This window comes from Motacilla alba, chromosome 15, assembly GCF_015832195.1.
Source record: "Motacilla alba alba isolate MOTALB_02 chromosome 15, Motacilla_alba_V1.0_pri, whole genome shotgun sequence".
NCBI classification, from domain to species: domain Eukaryota; kingdom Metazoa; phylum Chordata; class Aves; order Passeriformes; family Motacillidae; genus Motacilla; species Motacilla alba.
In genome coordinates this window covers 8,307,254-8,328,168 of record NC_052030.1, presented here as the reverse complement: position 1 = coordinate 8,328,168, position 20,915 = coordinate 8,307,254, and the positions used below count along the sequence as shown (strand labels likewise).

The 20,915-nt window shown below is 44.0% G+C and overlaps 2 protein-coding genes across 21 annotated transcripts in view; both read left to right on the top strand.

Annotated features, from left to right (window-relative positions):
• Window positions 1-11,652, top strand: part of EP400 (E1A binding protein p400) — a 57,278-nt gene extending 45,626 nt beyond the window's left edge. For 8 of the 20 annotated variants that reach the window (XM_038152133.1, XM_038152132.1, XM_038152130.1 and 5 more), the window contains 13 exons: window positions 393-449; window positions 573-651; window positions 1,229-1,429; window positions 2,431-2,476; window positions 2,568-2,677; window positions 3,255-3,459; window positions 4,363-4,526; window positions 4,887-5,093; window positions 5,396-5,591; window positions 5,904-6,034; window positions 6,428-6,595; window positions 7,294-7,371; window positions 9,147-11,652. In XM_038152133.1, the coding sequence (XP_038008061.1) occupies window positions 393-449; window positions 573-651; window positions 1,229-1,429; window positions 2,431-2,476; window positions 2,568-2,677; window positions 3,255-3,459; window positions 4,363-4,526; window positions 4,887-5,093; window positions 5,396-5,591; window positions 5,904-6,034; window positions 6,428-6,595; window positions 7,294-7,371; window positions 9,147-9,419 (1,915 nt within the window). In that variant the 3' untranslated portion in view covers window positions 9,420-11,652. The remainder of the gene's footprint in view (window positions 1-392; window positions 450-572; window positions 652-1,228; window positions 1,430-2,430; window positions 2,477-2,567; window positions 2,678-3,254; window positions 3,460-4,362; window positions 4,527-4,886; window positions 5,094-5,395; window positions 5,592-5,903; window positions 6,035-6,427; window positions 6,596-7,293; window positions 7,372-9,146) is intronic. The other 12 variants (XM_038152122.1, XM_038152124.1, XM_038152128.1 and 9 more) reach the window with 5 other exon arrangements.
• An 89-nt stretch (window positions 11,653-11,741) lies between these two features.
• NOC4L (nucleolar complex associated 4 homolog) lies at window positions 11,742-19,750 on the top strand. Its single transcript, XM_038152145.1, has 15 exons — window positions 11,742-11,891; window positions 11,983-12,106; window positions 12,196-12,302; window positions 12,583-12,690; window positions 12,828-12,977; window positions 13,546-13,645; window positions 13,955-13,989; window positions 14,093-14,143; window positions 14,688-14,799; window positions 15,431-15,491; window positions 16,031-16,141; window positions 17,359-17,522; window positions 17,905-17,987; window positions 18,739-18,852; window positions 19,158-19,750. The coding sequence occupies exons 1-15, from the start codon at window positions 11,796-11,798 to the stop codon at window positions 19,272-19,274; spliced, it is 1,533 nt and encodes a 510-aa protein (XP_038008073.1). The 5' UTR covers window positions 11,742-11,795; the 3' UTR covers window positions 19,275-19,750.
• The last annotated feature ends 1,165 nt before the right edge of the window (window positions 19,751-20,915 follow it).

Sequence of the window (20,915 nt, the reverse complement as noted above, 5' to 3'; positions counted from 1 at the left end):
CTTGATCTCTCTCTCTCTCTGTGTTGTGTGTTAGTGGAAACACCTCCATACTTCATGTGTTTGGGTCTCACTGCAGGAATTTGCTCTTTGTCATTAAGAGCAGAACTGCATTCAGTTGGGGTTTTTTTAATCTACTTTATCCATTTGCCTGAATTGTAGACAATTTGCTGTCTGTGCTGTTTAGTAGTCCATTCCTTCCTATGTATTTTCCTGCAGTTTTTTGTTATTTATTTAGTAGTTACTCTGAGTCTTTCTTAAATGTCTGTCTGTATGCAGGCTCCAGTACTGGCTGGAATATCATGGACTTCACTAAATGTGAAGTTAAATGTGTGAAATGAAATATTTTTTTAAGGTTTTTCTGTCTCAAGTAATAGAGTTTTTCTCAATTTCAGACTTGGCATGAATCCTTTCCAGAAGAATCCAAAGCATGCATCGGTGCTTGCTGAAAGGTGAGCACTCCCTGTCTTGAAGGAGTGATAAATTGCATAAAAGTGCTTTTTTTTATTTTCTTTTTTTTTTTAGGTTTCAGTTCTTTCTAAATATTGTGTGTTTTGTCTCATTATTATTTCTAGTGGAATCAACTATGATAAGCCCCTCCCTCCGATTCAAGTGGCGTCCCTCCGAGCAGAACGCATTGCCAAGGAGAAAAAGGTATGGTCCCATCTCTGCTGCACAGATGACTGCACTAATTAAAAAATCAGGCAACAGATGAGGTATGAGCAAAGCTGCCTCCTGGGAGAAGCTTGGCAGTACAATGGATGTTATGAGCAGCTGCACGTTGTTCATGTACAGGGATTTAGATAACCAAGGCCCAAAGTAGGACCTTTCCTTGAACTTCTTGTCACTCTCAGACCCCTTAAACAATGAGGAGCATATTTTTGCAAAAGATTCTAAAACATTGAAAAATGTTGTTTAATTCTTGACCATTCTGTAGCCTCCTTTCTTATATTATTCAGAAAGGACTACTTGTCCTTGCTTTTGGATGATAAGTTGTTTGTTGTGCTATGCTCTAAGCCATAAAACCATGAGTACATCTTGCAGTTTGAAATGAGTCAGGTTGTGTAACTTGGACTTGAAAAGTGAGGGCAGCTTTGTGGGCTGTCTCCGGTTAGAATTAAAGGGGTTGTGTGGATAGAAATAAAGAGGTTTTATCTTGTTGTTTTGTTTTATAAAAACCACATCTTGCTTGTTCCATGCTTGAAGACTGAAGGTGCCCCTTGCCTTGCAGGCGCTGGCGGAGCAGCAGAGGGCCCAGCAGCAGACGGGCCCCCAGCCCCAGCAGCCCCAGGCGGGCCAGCAGCCCCCCCAGCAGCCCCCCGTGCAGCAGGCCCAGGCCCAGCCACAGGCACAGGCACAAGCACAGGTAGTTCAGCAGCCACAGGCTGTGGTGCAGACTGCAGTCACTACTGTGGCCAACACAGCAGTATTGGTAAGAAAGGGAGAGCTCGGTGCCTCTGATGTAGTAACTTCAGTTCTTCTGTGTGTGCTGTATTTGTGTCATGTTTTCTCTGGAAAGAGAATTTTAGGTCAGTATAGTGAGATCAAAGATATTTTTTCTTGTTTGCTTTCCCTGGTTATGCTGAATGTCTTCTGATTCCTTGATTTATTAAGACTATTTGTACCATTGTAGCCACAGATCTTGGCATTCTGAGCTGGAAGAACACCATGCAAAGATGGTTTTTCCTTTTTCACTTTAGACTTTCATTTAGTGAGGTCTTAGTGAACAGATGTACATGGTCAACGAGAAGTATTTGTAAAGAGAACTTGCAGAATACAGAGAGTAAAAGAGAATGTAGCTGTTATAAGGATTCAGTTAAAGAGCTTAAAAGCCAAAGATTCATTAACCTTTGCAGGGCAAGTGAAATGATGCATCCTACAGGAAATACCATGGTGCTTTTACTGTGAATTTGTGCAAAGTTTTCATGTCTTCCCCAAATCTAGAGTCTGAATGAGTCTGATGACGGGTCTGTGGCCTTTGTATTTAGAGCCAATCCAGTTTGCATAGTAATGTGTGCAGGCAGTGGTGGATTTATTTTGCTTGCTGCAGAGCAGGAGAACCACAGCTTTTGCAGAAAGACCCAGAGGATGTGTTCTGACCCACAAGCACTGCTGTGTATGAAGTGCTCAGTGATGTTCCTGTATGAGTGGTTGTGCAAGGTATTGCTCCCTTCCTCTGCTAACAGGGATGTCCAGTGACCAGGCTTTACCACACCCCTGGCTGGTCTGCAGTTGCTCATTAGTGAGACAGAATCCTGATACCTGTGGGCATGAGTTGCTGTGATCTGTAAAGTCAATGAACAGCTGCAGAAATCTCTGTGTGTTCCATTGCATTTTTGTTATTTTGTCACTTCTGGAATAGAGCACTGTGTTAAGCAATGCTCAGTTTTCTTTTATTGTTTTTCTGAACTGTCTTAATTGTCTTCTAATTAGGCAGGCACCATCAAAACAGCAGTGACGGGGACGAGCATCCAGACTGGTAAGGGGACTTTGTAACTGGGCATGGGAGGTGATGGGACATTGGGATTTTCACTTCCAGAATCTCACATTTAATCCTGGCTTGCTTTCAGCTACAGTGAGTGGAAATGTGATTGTGAACACTGTTGCTGGGGTCCCTGCTGCCACCTTCCAGCCCATCAATAAGCGTCTGGCCTCACCTGTTATACCTGGGACGCTGACTGTGAGTAGATCCTGTCACTAGCCGTGTCCCTGGACACACTGGGTTGCATGTTTTAACAGCATATCTTTAGCTTTCCATGTTGTCAGAAATTCTACTTCTTGCAAATGTCATGTGCATCTTGGGATTCTTTATCAAACCTCTCTCTCTTACCAGACACACTGGAATTGTTTATCAGAAAAAAATGCTTAATATTGTTAAAAATAGTTTATAGGGAAGTGCTGCTAAAAGCAATGTATTATGTCATTAACATTTTCAGCCTGTAACTGTTTTGTGCTTTATTAATTATGATCTTTATGTTAATGGTTTAAGACTATGGAAGATAAAGCAAAATAATGAAAGGTACTAAAATCAAATGTCTATAATGGAGTGAAGGGTTTGGTGATCAGCCTGTTGGAAAAAGATTTAACCACATGCTGATTTTAAGATTCATCCAAACAGATGTGTTAGACAGATTTGCAGCTTTTTTTCTTTTGCATTTTTCATGCTTGTTTTTAAAATTTCCTAGAAGGCCAATTCCATTTCCAGAAGGGAGATGTGAGGTGTGGGAAGGGAGCAGTAATGGCTGTGTTCCTTGCAGACCTCGGGAGGCACCGCCACTGCCCAGGTGGTTCACAGCCAGCCCCGAGCGGCCGCGGCGCCGGCAGCGTCCACCGAGCTGGTGACCATCGCCTCCACGCAGGGCGTGCGCGCCGTCACATCGGTGACAGCTTCCGCCGTGGTCACCACCAACCTCACGCCCGTGCAGACCCAGACAAGGTCTTTGGTGACCCAGGTCACACCAGGTAATGGTCCTGTATAGTGGATGTTTTTGCCCCTGACGAGGGGGAGAGAATGATGCATCTGACTCCATCTTATCAGAAGGCTAATTAATTAATTTATTATACTATATTACATTGTATTACATTGCATCTAAAATGAATCTGCCCAGCACTCAACTGCACTCCCCTGCACAGAATCTCGTGACTGTCAGCCAACAATCCTGACACACACACACACTCTTGGCCCTGATAGGCCAAGGAAACAAAACACCATCACTTTGGGTAAACAGTCTCCATATTGCGTTCTACTTTGGCACAAACACAGGTGCAGCAAATGAGGTAAGAATTGTTTTGATCATTCTCTGAGGTTCAGAGAATGTGAAACCCAGAAATATTCTTGGAAAGAATTGTGCCTTGCTTTTCTCTGTGAAATGTGGCAACAGTTCTGTGTTCAGGGACTTTTTCCAGTAGTGCACAAAGGGCCCCAGAATTCCTGTAGATCCACCACCACGGCACCACAATATTGGAAGTCTGGGATGCAATTAAACAGGGCTATGATTTTTAACTTGCTTTATTCTTGGTGCTCAGATGACATTTATCACCAGTATTTCTGGATAAAGTATGGCAATAGAGAGCTTGGCCCCTAGGCATTGCAATTTAACAATATTATTAACAATCTAGCAGTAAAATATTAGAATTGACTGTCTTGACTAAAAACCATTGTGAAGAAAGGCCCTTGTATTTTATGATCTACTCTGCTTTTACATCATGCTCATGATAATGTGTTCTTACATGTAGTAAATCCACAAAGTGTGCTGGAGCATAAAAATAAGCATTTAACAGCTCGACTTCTCAGGTGAAATTCATGAGTGAAACCGAATGTTGAAAAGTATTTGTCATAACATTCTGTTTTTTCTTTATTCACAGCTACTCCAACAGTCCAGCTGTCAGGCAAAACCATCACCCCTGCTCACTTCCAGCTTCTGAGGCAACAGCAGCAGCAGGCTGCTCAGGTGCAGGTCCCACAGATCCAGGCACAGGCACAAGCTCAGTCTCCAGCTCAAATCAAAACTGTAGGGAAATTGTCACAGGTGAGGAACCACTCATGAGGTAACGTAGCACATTGCTGTCATTACTGTAAGCTTCCTTAGCAGTGTGTGTTGTTCTGTTTTCTTGGGCTACAGTGAGATGTATTTCCCTCTTAAATTTCATCCTTCTAAAATTTCATGCAGGCAGTGAGTCTGACAGCACTTTCAATAGTAGAGTAGGGCAGGATGGAAAGCACTTACTGTTGCTCACTGGAAGCCATTGTGTAAAAGAGTTACATTTTAGATACTTGATCTTAGCTCTAGTCTGGTACAAATGTTTTTCCTTTTAAGCTTTGGATGCATCTCCATTTTTCTCCTGTAACGTAAACCGTTAGAAATGATGGAGGTGTTTGATTTTTGCAGGAGCAGCTGATCAAGTTGCAGAAGCAGAAGCTGCAGCTCCCCCAGCAGCAGGCAGCACAGCAGACACAGCAAGGGGCACAGCAGCAAACAGCACAAGTGCAAGTGCAGCAGCAGCAGCAAACCCAGCAGCTGACTGCTGTGACAGCCCCTCGTCCTGGCGCTGTCCTCACGGGCACTACGGTCACCAACCTGCAAGTGGCACGCCTGGTGAGTTGGCTTTGACTTGGCAAAAACTGTCTCAAACATCTCACTCTTGTCTGGTTTCAGTGAGCTGGGCACTGATCATTCACACTCACAAGTGCCCTTTGCATTGCTCTCGCAGTTCAGAAGGAAAACTGTAACATAAATGGCTTTACATGGTATTTACCCATTGATACCATCTGTGAATTGTGTCACTATATAGGAGCCATTACATTTAGAAACATTTACAGCTGTCACTTTATAATCACCTGTTATATGCAGCAAATCTTTCTGTGCTGGTACAATAATCTTCATTCCTTACTGCTTAGACTCGTGTTCCTGCTTCCCAGCTCCAAGCACAAGGACAGATCCAGGCCCAGACTCCACAAGCAGCCCAGGTTGCTCTGGCAAAGCCTCCAGTGGTGTCTGTTCCAGCTGCTGTTGTGTCATCTGCAGGAGTCACCACACTCCCTGTGACTGTGGCAGGCATTAGTGTTGCCATTGGGCAGCCACAGAAAGCAGCAGGTATGTGAATGCAAGTTGGATATAGGAAGAATTGTATTTCATGGCTGTTTCCTATAGTATAGACAATTTTTTTTCTTGTAGGAAAATTGTTGTTGGAACAAAAAATTAGCTTACTTATGCCCTTGGAGAAGAAATTTTCTCCACTGTCAAAACTGTGTCTTATTCCCATTAAAATCAGTAGGTTGTTAGTGCTCAAAGCTGTGCAGATGTATAAGTCTGTAAAAGCAGAATTTGTGTGTGCAAGCTGTGATTACTAGGACAAAACAGTAAGCTGAAGACTCTTGCAGTTCTAATTATTTCTGTAATTTTCAGGAGGCCAGACAGTAGTTGCACAGCCACTGCATGTCCAGCAGCTGCTGAAACTCAAGCACCACCAAGCAGCACAGCAGCAGAAAGCCATCCAGCCCCAGGTTGCACAGGGACAAGCTACTGTGCAGCAAAAGGTACCATTGTCTGCTCTGCCATTAACCTGTGCAGTGGTTCTGGATGACCAGGATGCCCCTAGAGAATCAGTCAGGATTTCTAGGGGTGAATCTTTTGTATATCTAGAGAGAACAGGTTCTCAGGTGCTTAATTTTTTTTTCTGTAAAGTGGTTGATTGGTAGTTTTTAGTAAGTGTATTGTTGTGTGAGTGTTGTGTGTAAGAGAGAAAGTTTTCATTAAATACTTTAATTCTGAATACTTGTGTAAATGCATGAAGGCTTTCATCTAGTGCTCATTTTTATTGCCTTTTATAAAAATAATGAAATGTAATTAATCTCTTTTTCCCCACATAGCTGCTCTTTAAAATACACTTAACTTTTGTAGTCATTGATGCCTTTTTTAATCTTGTGCAGATAAATGCTCAACAAGTCACGGTCCAGACCCAGCAGCAGACTTCCCAGCAGCAAAAAGTAACTTATGCTACACAGCCTGCCATTAAAACACAGTTCTTAACAACTCCAATTTCCCAAACCCAGAAACCAGGTGGAACCCAGCAAGTGCAGGCCCAGATTCAGGTACAGGTAACACAGGTTTACACCTTTAAACTGTACTGGGACTGGAGAATTGTAAGGACAACAGGTGAGGTAGAATTCAGCACCCACTCATTTTAATTCTAGTCACACGTTCATTTAAATTGACTTTTTAATAAAATTCACTGGTGCTGCATGTGTGGCCTTACAGCGAGTCAGAGCAACTGTGAGCTGCAAGTTTGCCTTTCCTCTTTGAAATAAAATCATTGAGTCACTCCTTTTTATTAGGCAAGGGATTCCATACTGTCTTTACTAAGGAAAATTCCACCAGTTTTTCCTGTTTCTGGTGCTGCTCAGAGCCTAATCTCTGGTAGCCAAGAGTAGGTGACAGCTCACATACTTTATTTTCTGCATAACTGGATCAGCCTAACAAAGGGAAAAGAAGGGTGTTAGGAATTGGAAGCCTTACTCTTTCAAAAGTATATCCCAGATAATAGAACCTGTTAGAACTCGTGTGCTTCCTTGAGTTTTCTAGGTAGTCGGGATGAAATGACTCTGTTGTAGTTAAAAATGAAAATATTTATCTTCCTCCCATAGCTAAGTTCTTTTCACTGATCTAAAATGTTTCATAAACATTCATCCTCACTGAAAATGCCAAGCTGCAGCTTACCATTAACAGGCCTTGTGTTTTGCTGCTATCAGCAGCTTTTTATTTTGATCCAGTCTTTCTTTATTTCATATCACTACAGGTTGCAAAACTCCCACAAGTGGTCCAGCAACAGGCTACTGTTGCCAACATTCAGCAGATGGTTTCAGTTTCCCAACAGGTAGGATTTGCTCTCGTCAGATATAGCACTAGAAACATGATCTTTAGAAAAGCTCATTTTTTTGGAATGTGTGTATTTTTCACGTTATGTGTGGCACAGGTAGTATTTTTGAAGGGTATAGCAAGTGCCTTTCTATAAAAATAAGTCTTGAATACTGAATCAGCTGAGGTATATTCTCTGGTCTAAAACTCTTGTAGATGTAGCAATGTTTGTTCAGCACTGTAGATAACTGAAAAACAGATTTTTAAAAGTGTTTTCTAGAGCTGAAAGGATGTTTAAAAATTGGTGATGTATGGTCAATATAGCAAATAATTGAACTAATGAGCACCATCTGAGCTTTTCCCACAAAAATTAGGACAAATTGAAGGTTACAAGTTTTTTTGTTTCAGTTCATAGAGCTATGCCAAGTGCTCTGTAAAAGGCAGAATGGTGTGGTAGCTGTTCCAAATGTGTGCTGGTAGCAGACAGGGCTCCAGCAGGAGAAGCTCAGGTGGTTTGATTCCCCTCCCCTAATGACCAGGCAGTTTAATTAACACTGTTTAGAACAATGTCATCCAGATCATTAGCAACAGGCCTAACTTAGGCAGTTGATTGGCAGGAATGATTTCACTTTGGAGGGTGGATGAAGTTCTTGCCTTTGGTGCACAAAACTCTGGGCCAGATGGCTCTTAGTCTGCCACAGTTCACAGTGCAGAATAAAATCTGTGACTCTATCTCCAAATGGTGATGAAGTGGTAAGCTGTCTATAACCACCTCAGATGTGAATGCTTCAAGGATGAAGTAGACAGCAGGAAGTAGAAACCTCATCAGTCAACACAAGTTGAGTTGCCCTCTGTAGTCAGGAAGAGCTCCTAGATAATTTTCAAAAGTCATCAATGGTGGCATGACTGTTGGAGTCTGTGGCAAAAAGAAAAATAGTTTCCCTCCCATGTACACCAGTGACTTCAGTGGCAGTAGTTTTAGGCCATGATAAGTATTTTTTAAACTATGGTCTTTATGTGTTTGTGGCATTCTTTTTATCTGCATTTTTAGTGCTTCCCACTGAAATCCTTTTGGATCATTCAAGAGTTAATTTTTCCTCTGGAGAAGTCCTTGTAGCTTTGTTTGGCTTCTGCATCTGACAAAGGCAGCTGAAGCTGCTCAGTTTTCATTACCTTGTCCTCTGAACAAGGAGATATTTTTTTTTTTCTCCCTTGCTCTGGGAGCTATGAAAATTAGATGTCTGGATGGAGTTCAAACTATTCTGCTATAAATTGGCAATAGAGACTGGCAAGTGTAGTCTGAAAGGGAAATGGCAGAGACTGGTGGGAAGCCTCAGTGGCTGTATTTATTGTCACAATGTGGGTGCAGAGTCAGCATTTTAACCTCTTTGGTCCTCTGGCTGTCCCTCTGTTCTTTTCCCTGCTCCTTCACTTCTGCAGTACAGGAATTTCCCTATATATCTGGTGGGGTTTCTATACCTTTCATCTGCCTTCTGAATGTGTCTGAGGGCATGTCCTTGGATTTGCACTGCAGAGACCTGAGTTACAGGCATCTTGGCTCCTAGTTCTGATTTATAAGGCTCTAGGAAATGTGTCAGAATAGTGTTTCTCAGTGAAACCACAGAGCTTATGTTCCCGGAATCATTGTCTGAGATGTTTGTCAGTTAAGAGAGCAAATACCTAAGGAAGCAGGATTCCTTTTGTCAAGTAGAAATGTAAGGAAGTGTAAGTAGAGCAGAAATGTAAGTTTAATGCCATGCCATTTTGTAATTGCCTTTTCCTCCCGACGTGTAGGTACAAGCTCAGCCCCAAACTGTGACCCTTTCTCAGACGACAGCAGGTCAACAGCAGGTTCAGGTGATCCCTGCAACCACTGCTACTGCTCAGGTCGTGCAGCAGAAGCTGATCCAGCAGCAGGTCGTGACCACAGCATCTCCCCAGGTTCAGGCTCCAGGTGTACAGAACCCAGCCCAGACACCAGCAACACCTGAAGCCCAGAGTCAGCAAGCAAAAGTACAGATGAGGACACCGACTGTCAGATTAAAGGCACCCACTAAACCAAGTTGAACTATTGCAATAACACAGAAACACAGTATTATGTGTTTGCTGAGACAAGTGAGAAGCTACTCCAAACATCCAAATGAAGACAAAACACCTCTATTTTTTTTTTTTTTTTTTTTTTGTAGCAGAAGGTTTCTGGCTGGTGAACATTTAAACATGAAAACTCACATGTAACTTCAGTGTATTAGCAACTGTTCAGCACTCAAACTCTGTACAAGATGCATTCTGCCTGTGTTCTCTGTGCTCATTTAAACCACATAAAGCATTACTTAGGTTGAAATTCTGCCCAGCTTCTCAAAAGTGGAATGGTGATCTGCCATAAATGTCAGTAAAATCCATCTGTGTTAGAATACCACACCTGCCTGTGGGCATGTGCAGCCCCTTGCTGTAGTTCAGTGTGTGCTCAGTACCCACAGTGAAGCCACACAAAGAACCAGGTGTAGTTGATACAGCACAGTATTTTCCATCTGTACAAAAGCTCTGTGTTGTTCTTCCCTGTGGTAAACACCCCTGGAAGATCTAGCACAGACTTGAAGTGCTCCCTGCAAAGTTTAGCCAATAAATGTGAAAACCTGTAAGTATATGTAATTAAAAAGGAAAAAAAAAAGGTTTCATTCTCCATTTTTGTAAGTCTTTTAAAATGTTTGTTAGTAGTTTTTGTGTACAGTTTACTGAATCACCCAACCTGTGTGCTCATTCTTGTATTTCACTTTAAAATAATGGATATTTTAGGCATGAGCTGAGTAAATACTGTGTTGATAGTATATGTGTATTAAAGTGTAGCCCATTTTTTTTTTGTAAAAGAATTGTTCAGTAGATACAGCTAAACAGATGATCCATAGCTGTTTCTCATGGGACTTCTGTCACAAAAAAATCTCCAGCTGATAAAATCTAATCTCTCCGTTTCATTCTGCTCTTGCAACATGTTTAAATGTTCAGTACTTTTTACACGGCTTTCAGCTTGGGGGGTGGGGGCTGGGGGAAGGGGAGAATAGTGAAATTAAATCTAAGACTTAATTCTTCAACTGTGTAAAGAGTAAGATCTAACTTTTGTACTATTTTACTAAAGCTAACAATGAATGTATCTTCAGGTGGGTATTTTGGATGTGAATAGAGCGTGGCCTCTTCCTCCAAATCAGTTTGCCTTATTGTTATGGAGAAAAAAAAAAAAGCAAAAAGCTGCATAGAACTGTGGGGGGTTTCTTTACTTTTCTTGCATACAATGAATAACTGACTTTGCAAACAGCACTGAATGAGGAATCAAAAAGCCCAGGGTGGCTTGAAGGGATTTATTTTACTTTGGCCATAAAACTGCACAATGTGTAAAATCCAGACAAAATTACAACATTCCTTTTCTGAGGTGGTTTTAAAATTATTTTTTCATTCTGTGATCTTTTTACTCTTTTAGGAAAGGAGCCTATTTAAGGGCAAGAAAAGCATATATTTTGTTTTTACATCTGTATGTCCACACTTGTTGGTACCTGGCAATCCACATGGCTTAAACAAGAAAGAATTCTCAGCCAGCTCCTCTGTGTTAGTTGGGATAGGTACAGCCAATTCTGTTCAGATCACAAATGTAAGCATTGGCTCAGGCAGCGTTCCTGATTTTTCTATTTTATACCTCTTTTGTCCTGCATACTTTTTTTCTTGGACCCTCAGGTGTACAAATACAAGGGCATTTTGTTTTTTTTTAAGCTGTTTTTGCATGCAGTAGTATTCCCCTGACCCTGCTAACCCCTGGCGTGTGCCATCCCCTAAACTTCACTGCCAGCCAGAGAGCTGGCACTGCTGACAGCAGAGTAGTTTAAAATGCAAAGCAGATGCAGTGGTAATGGATAGTGACACTGTGTACAGTATAGCCTTGCTTATCCAAAAATATTGCTTAGGTAGCCCCAGTTTTACTTTTAAGTGTTTAGCTTCTATGATGTGCATGAAGGTCGGGGTGGGGGGGAACAGTCCCAGCAGTGGGAGAGCTGTTGGCTACGTTGTTGTGCCGGTCTGATTTGGTGTCTAAAGAGGCGATTGTTTCTTGTTTAGGTCAGTTGATGAAGATAAAAAGTCACCATATTTTTTTTTCCTTCAATTTTCTTTTTTCTTCCTTTCGATGTGTCTTTCTCCCAGGAGTGTGTTAGGAAGTCAACCTGTACATAAGTGATGAACATTTGTACTCGACCCAGTAGGATGATAAGGAATAGTGCTGTATCCTACCTGAAGGTGTAATAAAGTGTACATTTTTATACCGCCGCCTCTCCCTGCCTTCTGTACCGGGTTGCCGGGAGGAGCGGTGTGGGTGGCGGGATCCCGATCCCGATCCCCGCCCCGCTGCCGGCCCCGCCTGCGGGCGGAGCGGCCGCGGCTCCTCCTCCTCCGTCCCCTGCGAGCATGGCGCGGGAGGCCGCGCTCGCCGCCTGCCTGGAGGCCGTGCTGGGCAGCCGCTGCAGCGCCAACCGCGTCTTCGAGCTCCTGGAGCCGCTGGCGGTGCGGGCCGGGCCGGGCCGGGCCGGGCGGGGGCAGCGGGCGGAGGGAGGGCAGCGCGGCCGGGCCGCCGCTCTGACGCGCTGTTCCTCAGGGCCAGGAGGAGCCGGAGGACATCGTGAGCGCCGCCAGGACCTGCAGCCGGCTGTTCGGGGCGCTGCTGGAGCGGCGGGAGCTGTTCGTGGGGCCGCTGCCCGACCAGGACGCCTCTCTGGGCGGTGAGCGCGGAGCGGGGCCCGCGGCGCTGGCCGGGCCAGGCGCGGCCCTGCCCGAGCCCCGCCTGTGTGCGCGTGTCTGTCCCTCGCAGAGAGCTGCAGCGCCGAGGACAAGTACAGGATATGGATGCGGCACCGCTACAGGGACTGCGTGGGCTGCCTGGGCGAGCTCATGGGGCACGACGCCTTCCAGGTCAAGGTGGGTCCTGAGCCCGCTGCTGATCCCCGGGGGGTTCACGGGGGTCCCTTGGGGCTCTCGCCCAGCATTTCAGTGTGGGAGGCCAGGCAGTGCTGTGAGACAGCTCTGATGCTCTGACTCACCTCTGCTCACCAGCAGCGAGCATGCAGCTTTCTCAGGAAATAATATTTCATTCTTCCTCCTCTTGAAGGTGCCTCCTTTGGGTTTGACCCCTGGTGTTCTTGTTTAGGTGGTTTTTTTATTGGTTTTTTTTGTGATGTTGCTTTCTATTTTTTTAAAGGAGCTGGCACTCTGCACGCTCATGAAGTTTGTCGAATTGGAGGCACAATATCCATTGATCAAAATAGAGTGGAAGGGAACTTTAACTTTTCCATGTGACCTTCTTAAGGTAAGCAGCGGAACTGAAAAGCCCCTCCTGTCAGTGACCTGATGGCACAGGAACTCATGTGCCCTCAGCTGTATCACTCTGTGCTCCAGTGCTGTGAGAGACCGACTTGTTGCTCTTCTTTCCAAACCCTTTGTTAGGTGGTCGTTGATGGTTTGCTCCCCACCACCGAGGACGCCTCACTGCTGATCTCCCGCTTTCAGGAGTACCTGGAGTACGACGACGTGCGGTACTTTGTCATGAAGGCTGTCACTGCCAGCATCGGGCAGGTCATGCAGAAGACAAAGGAGGTAACAAATTGTTACTGCTCAGGTGGCTCTGGATGAGCTGCTCTGGGTTGTGTATCTTGTGTGTGAAGCAGGGAGGAGTTAGTAGTATATGGAAATATTTGGAGGCTAGAGAAATGAGTGTGCCCACTGGAGGCATTGAATTTTTTTAAAATATGTGTCAGTATGCCAAGAGTGGCTTTACTCAAGACACATACTGTTCTTTCTGGTCTAAGCTCTAGCTTCTGTTTTATCCAAATCTTCACAGCTTGGGTGATACACAGAGAATTTTAATTCTTTTTACTCTGGTGCAGAGGAAGAACCTGTTTCCTTCATTGGATCCACCAGTTTTGTTAAACCAGAGTAAGTGCAGAGAAAGGTTTCATGTTGGATAAATAAGTAGTACTCCAGGCTGAGGCTGCAACAGAGAATATACCTGTGTGTAGTTTATTTATGTAGTTTTTAGCTATCATTTTCCCTTTTTCTTTCCTAAATATATTCAGTACTTGGAAACAGAGCAATATTGAATCCCAGCATCTTGCCATCTGATGTGGAAGTTGCTTCATGTTTGTTTATATGCTTTTTTCCTCAGAGGCCGCTGCCTTTTTACCAGCAGAATGTATTTTCCCTCATCTCACCTATTAACATGCCAAACAAAGAGTCTGAGATGGTCAAATTTATGGTCAAGCAAGGTTAGTAAACTCTGCATGATAAACTGTGTGTGAAAAGGAAAATCAGGTTAAGATTTCTAGTGTGTAAAGACTTTATTTTTATGTTTATTGTTTGCTGATGAAGAATTTCTGCTTCTTTGATGACTGTGATTCTAAACAGTATCCAAAACCCACATTCCTCAGTCTACAGGGGGGTCTGTTATGGCCTTGTATCAAATTAAGTACTTCAGCCCAAGTTTTTAGAGCATCAAAGGGCTAAGTTAAAAAGGGTCGTCTTAATTTTTTGAATATCCATTTCAAGTTCAACATCTGGTTTTCCTTTCTTCTTAGATAACCGTGAGGAGTTGAAATTTTCAAAGCTGCAGGTAACTGTTCATTTGGTGCATTAGAATCGAAATTTTGTCTGCTTAAAATAGAGCATTATCTGTACCAGTGTGTTTAACTCACTGTTTGCAATTCTGTTTTAAGGCACACAAACAGGTGTTTGAAAAAATGTGGCTGACGTTTTTGAAGCACAAGGTGAGTGTTTCTTCTGCCACTGATTTGCATTGCTCTTTAATTTAGGGTTGCTGATCCTTAGCACTTGTGTCCAGCCTTGCAGGGAGCTGCTGGTAGGACCCCAGTGTGTTTCCAGTGTTGGGTGGGAACAGCCCAGTGACCATTTCTGTTGGATCACTCTGCCAAGAAACATGACCTCATGTATGGCTGCTTTTCCCCCTTACCCTCAGCCTTTTTTCTCTACCTTAAACATCTCTGCCCATAAGGGTGATCTGCAGCACAACAATCTCTGCTCACAAGCTGAAGCTTCCTCAGCCTTTTTCCTGGTGATTCTCCCCATCTCAGTGATGACACTGTTAGTTGTGAGCACCTGCTTCTTGAATGAACTTCATTGGTGTCACTTGGAAACTCTCCTGTTTGGGAACTGCTGCTGCAAGCTGTTCTGTATTTTCCTGGCACATTCCCTTCTGCTTGTGCATTGCCTTTCTGAGCCACAGGTTGCTGCTGCTGCTGACCGAGTTCTCCCTGCAGTGCTTGTTTCTCTGTGTTGTTTTGTCCTTCACAGCTGCCCCCTGGCCTTTACAAAAAGGTCCTTGTCATTCTGCACGACTCTGTCCTGCCTTACATGAACGAGCCCACTCTCATGATGGACTTCTTGACAGTGGCCTATGGCATAGGTGAGTGTGAGCAGCCTTTTATCCTTTGTGGCACCTTCAGCATGGCACAGATGGACTTGGAAGCTCTGCTGGATGCAGCAGCACAGCCTGGGTGATGGAATAGGTGTACTTTTGGCTGGGATGGAGCTAAGGAACTAGGGTCAACTCCATTGTCCCTGAAAGTGAGATGATTTTGCCTGTGTTTGTCAATGTCATTGCTCCGTATGTGTGTAAGGAAAATCATATTTAAGGCTGTGGGGAAGAGTACAATACTGGAGTGATTTGTTTTAAATATAGAGTTCAGCCAGTGCTGCTGATCCAAACACAGGATCCACAGATTGCTGCAGATATGTCCTTTCTGAGCAGACCTTAGCCTCCCCAGGGTGACTTTATTTAGGAATTAGAGCAGCACATTTTGTGTCTCAGTCGTTGAACATTTGTCTTCTGAACTACAGCTTAATCTTTGGAAGAAACTTGGGAGTCTCTGGAGGGGTGCAGATGAAATTGTTTCACCTTTCAGCCATCACACTGCCTCTGATTTCAGCTACTGAGTTTTGCTTTCCTTCTGGGAAGATTGTATTATAGAAAAACCTTGAAGATTATTTTTTTCTAGTTATTTTTATTGTGTTGATATCTGCCTGTTTTCTTACAGGTGGAGCAATCAGTCTTCTAGCCCTAAATGGGTTGTTTATTTTGATTCATCAGCATAATCTGTAAGTAAAAAGAGTATATTGTTTAAAGGAACATGGGTTTTTGCATTTATGTCTTTATGTAAGAGGAACTGAAATGGATTCACCACACCTTCAGGCTTTGAAATTCTCCCATGAGAAAGACAAACTGTACAAGAGACTCAGGCTGTTTGAATGTTGAGCTTTTTTTGGCTGTCTGATTTCTTTTACAACTGAACCTAAATAGTCTGTTCTCTAGACTGTGGTTGCTCAGCACTTAAAAATCAATTTCCATTGATCTGATTACAGAGTGAAGCCATGGTCTTTGGTGTCCCTTTCACTGCATCCTGTACCATTTGCAGTCACTGGACATGGCTTCACAGCCTGAAGATGGCTGGGCCCTGCAAGAGCCATAAATTCACCTTGCAGCTTGTTTTCAGGTGGTGACTGTAGAGGGAAGCCTAAGAGAGCTAAACAGAGCCCAGCAGTGGGCTGGGGTGCTCTTAATGAAAGCACAATAACATTCAGACACAGTCCCTCTGTACAACTCTAATGGATGTTGTATTTTTCCCTTTTTTCAACAGGGAGTATCCTGACTTTTACAAGAAGCTGTACAGTCTGTTAGACCCTTCCATCTATCACGTGAAGTACCGAGCTCGCTTTTTCCACCTGACTGATCTGTTTTTGTCTTCATCGTAAGTAGCATCTTTATTATGTATGCTCACATATTTTCCTCCTGCTTTTTTTCTTCTTGAGCAGTCTCCCACACGTCTGGATTTAATGTATTCGGTGTGCCTGCTGGATTAGATACATTTTTATGGAGAAAACTGAATCCGAGACTATTATTGTAGTCTTGTGTAATTTTTCATGTGCTATTTTTGAAGATTTGCCTCACAGCCATAGATTTTCAGAAAGGGAGAATTGCAGTTAGTTATCAGAGTTTGAGCTGCAAGTGCTTATGGATGTGTTTTTGATCTCTGTTCCACTTTGGGTGAAAGTGATGAATTTTCTGTCTTGTCTTTGTAGAAATGGAAAAGTAAAATTTGCAGGCTTTTTATAGATTACAAAGCTGTTGATAAATGGATGGCTTTTTGCAGACATAAAGCACTGAAATGTGAAGTGTTTGACAGCCTGTCTTGATGTTGTCAGTTCATTGTACACAGGGAAGAAACTGGATAGGCAGCTGGTCATATAGTTGCTGTCATATGTTATAAAATAAACCAACAGTAACACAGCACCAGGCACTTCATATTCAACCCCCTTGTATTCCTGGTGTACTTTGGAGAGAGTGACAAGACCTGTGGGTAACTTTGTTGAGCTTTGCCGGTGTAGTGAGGCCTGAGTGACTGAAAATTGCCATTTTCATCTTCTGATGTGAAGAAGGGGCCTAAATGAGGTGGTTGCTGTTAGAAATTTGCATTTTTACCATTAAAAAAAAAAAAGGAATTATGCTGCACATTTACACTGCACAGGAGCTTTATGTTCCCATTAACAGCTGCAGTGCTTGGAAGTGTTATGTAAATTTAACACCATGGCCTGTATATTAATTAAACCCACAAAATGACATAAGAAGAATATAATTAAGGTTGCCTGGCCAAGCACTCAGTTTATGAAAGGACTGAATACAGTTTGCCATGAGAATGGCTGTGTACAGGTGCTGTACTTGGCAGTGGTGCCACATGCCAGGATTAAATCTCACAGTGATCTGAGATTATTCATGCACCGAATGTAAATTCCCCCAAAAATTTGTTCCAGCAAGCGCACAACATGTTGCTGCTTAAAATTCAGATTCCTAAACTTCTCTTTACTCCACAGCCAAAGCAGCCCCCTGACGTGCTGTTAGGGTGGCTGAGGCTGCTGGCTGTCCTGCCAGGAGTGTAACAGGCTGCTCCCTGCTGTCCCCTGTCCCCAGGCACTTGCCAGCGTACCTGGTGGCAGCGTTCATCAAGCGGCTGGCCCGGCTGGCGCTCACGGCCCCTCCCGAGGCTCTCCTCATGATCATCCCCTTCATCTGCAACCTCTTCCGCAGGCACCCCGCCTGCAGGGTGCTGCTGCACAGACCAGGAGGGCCAGCAGGTAACGGGGGACTTGTGTTATGCCTTTGAGGCAGCATAAAGAGGAGCATTCCTGTGGAGGGAAAGGGGAGATTGCAGTTCTGAGGTTTGGAAGGATCCCTTTGTCCTGTCCCTTGAGTTTGTGAAAGGTCAGCAGGCTCCTGCTGTTAAATTCAAAGCTATTCCAAGTGCCCTACTTCCTCTGCTCTTTAAAAGTAACATGGTTCTGTAGTGCTGCCAGCAGTGACTCTTGGGTCATGCTGGGATTTGTCAGATTGTCCCTGGAACCATAAATGACTTGGGAAGGAGCAGCTCTGGCTGCAGCACTGCGCTGGGGCTGTGTTCCCTTTGGGTTTATGTACATCACACAGGAGGTGTTAGCTCTGGATCTCCTATTTCCTTAGATATGTCAGAAGATCCATATGTTATGGAGGAGGAGGAGCCATCTGAAAGCAGGGCTTTGCAGAGCTCTCTCTGGGAGATTCAGGTATGTCATCCCAAAATGAGCATCTGGGTCTGGTGTGGGTCTCTGCCACCCTTGCTGTTTCCTTGACATGTGTTGGCAGTGGACAGCCCCTCTCACAAGAACCTGCTTGACATACACCTTGCAAATGAGATGAGTTCTTTTACTCTGCATCATTTTCTATCCTAGCAAAGGATTCCATACACTGGAGAAATGTCGATGCTTGTTAGTGGGTAGCTTGTGAGCAGCATTTGAACTTGCAGTTCACAGCTGAAACAAACTAAATAGCTGCAAATGGACCAGGCTCCTCATTTGCTCTGGAGGGGAGAGAGGAACTCGGTGAGCACTGATGGAAGTGAATTGAGTAGAGCAAGGTTATCCTCTAGAAATGGAGGAGGGGTTTGTGTAGGGGGCTGAAGCAGCAGCAAGAATGATGTGCAGGAGCTGGAATCCTGGAGAGCTGGAGCTTGGGTGTGGCTTGAGGGCACTGTGATGCAGCAGAATTGGGTTATGCAGTGTAGGCATGGCCTGTGGATGAATTTGTCTTCAGCTGGATGTGACCGTGTGAGAGGAGCCTTTGACATGTTTGAAAGACGCCTGAAATGAGGATTTCTTGAAGCTCTGTAGTAGCATGGTGCAGCAAACTTGGATCTGATGGAATTTGGTGGTCACTGGAGATCTGACCAACAAAAGGGCAGACTCCTGTGTGGGAGTGCAGATGGATGTGTGTTACCCTGTACTTTTAGATAATCTCCCATTTGTCTTGCTTTTCCAGTCTCTCCAGAACCATTATCACCCAGATGTGGCCAAGGCAGCTGCTGTCCTGAACCAGTCCCTGTCTGAAATGGAGGATGACATATCAGGGCTCTTGGAGCTCTCAGCTTCTGAGGTAATGCTGCTGTGCCTTTGTGAATGACTGGAACCAAAGGAAAGGAAATTCTGGATGCAGCAGCCATGTCCTCTTATCTGCCTTGCTGCTGGGGAGGGAGCTACACTGACTTGGTTACCCAGAACCAGGGCAATCCAGGGAAATGGTCTGTTAAATAACAGCATGAGCAGCAGTGGTGACAGGGCTGGCTTTCTTCTTTGAAGTGTTTATCTGCTGGATGTTTTAAGACTTTAGAGTGTGCAGTGCTATTGGGGTGAAGAGCCTGTGCTGAATTTTGACAATATTTTCTGGTTTTTATTTTGTAGCTTTTTGATAGAGAAGTAAAGAAAAAGGCTGTTGATGTGCCCCTGGAATTTGAGCAAGTACGAGGTTTGTTTGGGAAGAAAAATGACATTTTTGCAGAGCACTTCAGTTTAGACTGATGCCATCTCTTACCAAAACACGTCTGTCACAGTTGGATCTTGGGGACATGCAGAAAGCTCCCATGTGCTCTGCAGCCCTTCCCTGTGAGGAGAGCTGCACTGCTTGAGCTGCAGCCTTCTTCAGTGCCCCTTGCCACTGCCCCTGGATGGACTTTGCTGTGTTTCTCACACTTGCATACTGCCACCTGGTATTTGGGAGGGATTTCTCCTCGAAGCAAAGGTTTCTGGACTTGTTCATGACTGGGGTCCCAGTCTTTCCCCCAGAGCTGCTGGTGCTGGCTGTGACCAGGGGCTGCACCAGCAGACATCTCACTGCTGTTCCATGGGACTGAGGGGAATTGCATTCTCTGACTGCTCTTGTTTTTTAGATGTTTTACTTTTGTATGAGAGCTGACAGCCTGTTTGTAATAAATGTCTTGAATACACAATTGTAAACACCTGATGTATTATAATTATATTTTTATATGCATTTTTAAGCTCATCTTATCTTCCTTGTACTCAGCACTCCCACGTTCAAGGCATTGCAACTGGTTTGTGTAACAACTCAGAAGATGCTCAGTAAATCCATCTAGGAAATGTTGCTGGTGTTCCTTCCTCTGCATCCATCTCATGCACTGAGGTTGCTGGGTTCCAAATGCTCATGAGCTTTGGAAGTGAACATAATCCTGGTGCCTGCTGTAGCAGGGAGGCCAGCTGATGTGCAGTGGGAGGCTAATCCTTGAATTTTGCTTCAGAATGATAAGCAGCTTGGTGTGGTTTTGCTTGCAGCCTGCATGTGTTTTAGGAGCTCTGACCAGAGGGTATCCAAGGGCTAATAACTTTTTAACTCCACTGCTACTGGATGCTTTTGTTAATTTTTCATATACTTCCAGAAGTCTTGCACAAATTCCATTTGATGGGGTTCCCCCCCAAGGTTTTAAGTTTGAGATAAACTCATTATCAACAGCACAGATGAACTCAGGACTTTTTTAAAACTCATTTTCAACGACTTAATGTTACCTCCTTAGATTTAAACTCTGCTTGCATAATTTGAAATCATATTTTGTGGAAGAGTAAATTACAATCAAGAAAGCAGAGGCCAAAAAATCCAATTTCTGGCAGCCAAGTCTGGTTAAGTCAAGGAAAACTGCAGCTGTCTTGGAGACACTGAAGTGTTACATTTTCTTCATCCAGTTTTTCATGCTTTCCAAACAGTGGACGTGTCCTCACAGTGTAGAACTCTATTTTTTTTTTTTTTTTCCTTTCTGATGCTTTTGAATTCAGATGGGGTGTTTCTGAGGATTGATATTTCTCCTCTTTTTCTTTGGAAGTCACTTTCTTTCTTCTCTGGTGAAAGGGCAATAGGGCAATGCTGCCTCCTCCCTGGCCAGCCTGCTTTTCTTCTTTTTGACTTTGAGGTAGGAAGGCAGAATGGTTGAGATGTAACTTTCAACTTGAGAGGCCTCAGTTCAGGTTCACCCAAGCCTTCTGTTTCATCTCTGTGTCTCCTTTTGTCCTGGGGTTTTGTCTCTATGTGTTTGGTAAACATCTTGTGGTGCTCTGCTGTAGCAATGAGAACCACATGGCTCACTTTGAAAGAGGTCAGTGTATCATCTCACATGAAATTAATGACTATATTTGGAAGAATGAACTTCTGTGTTG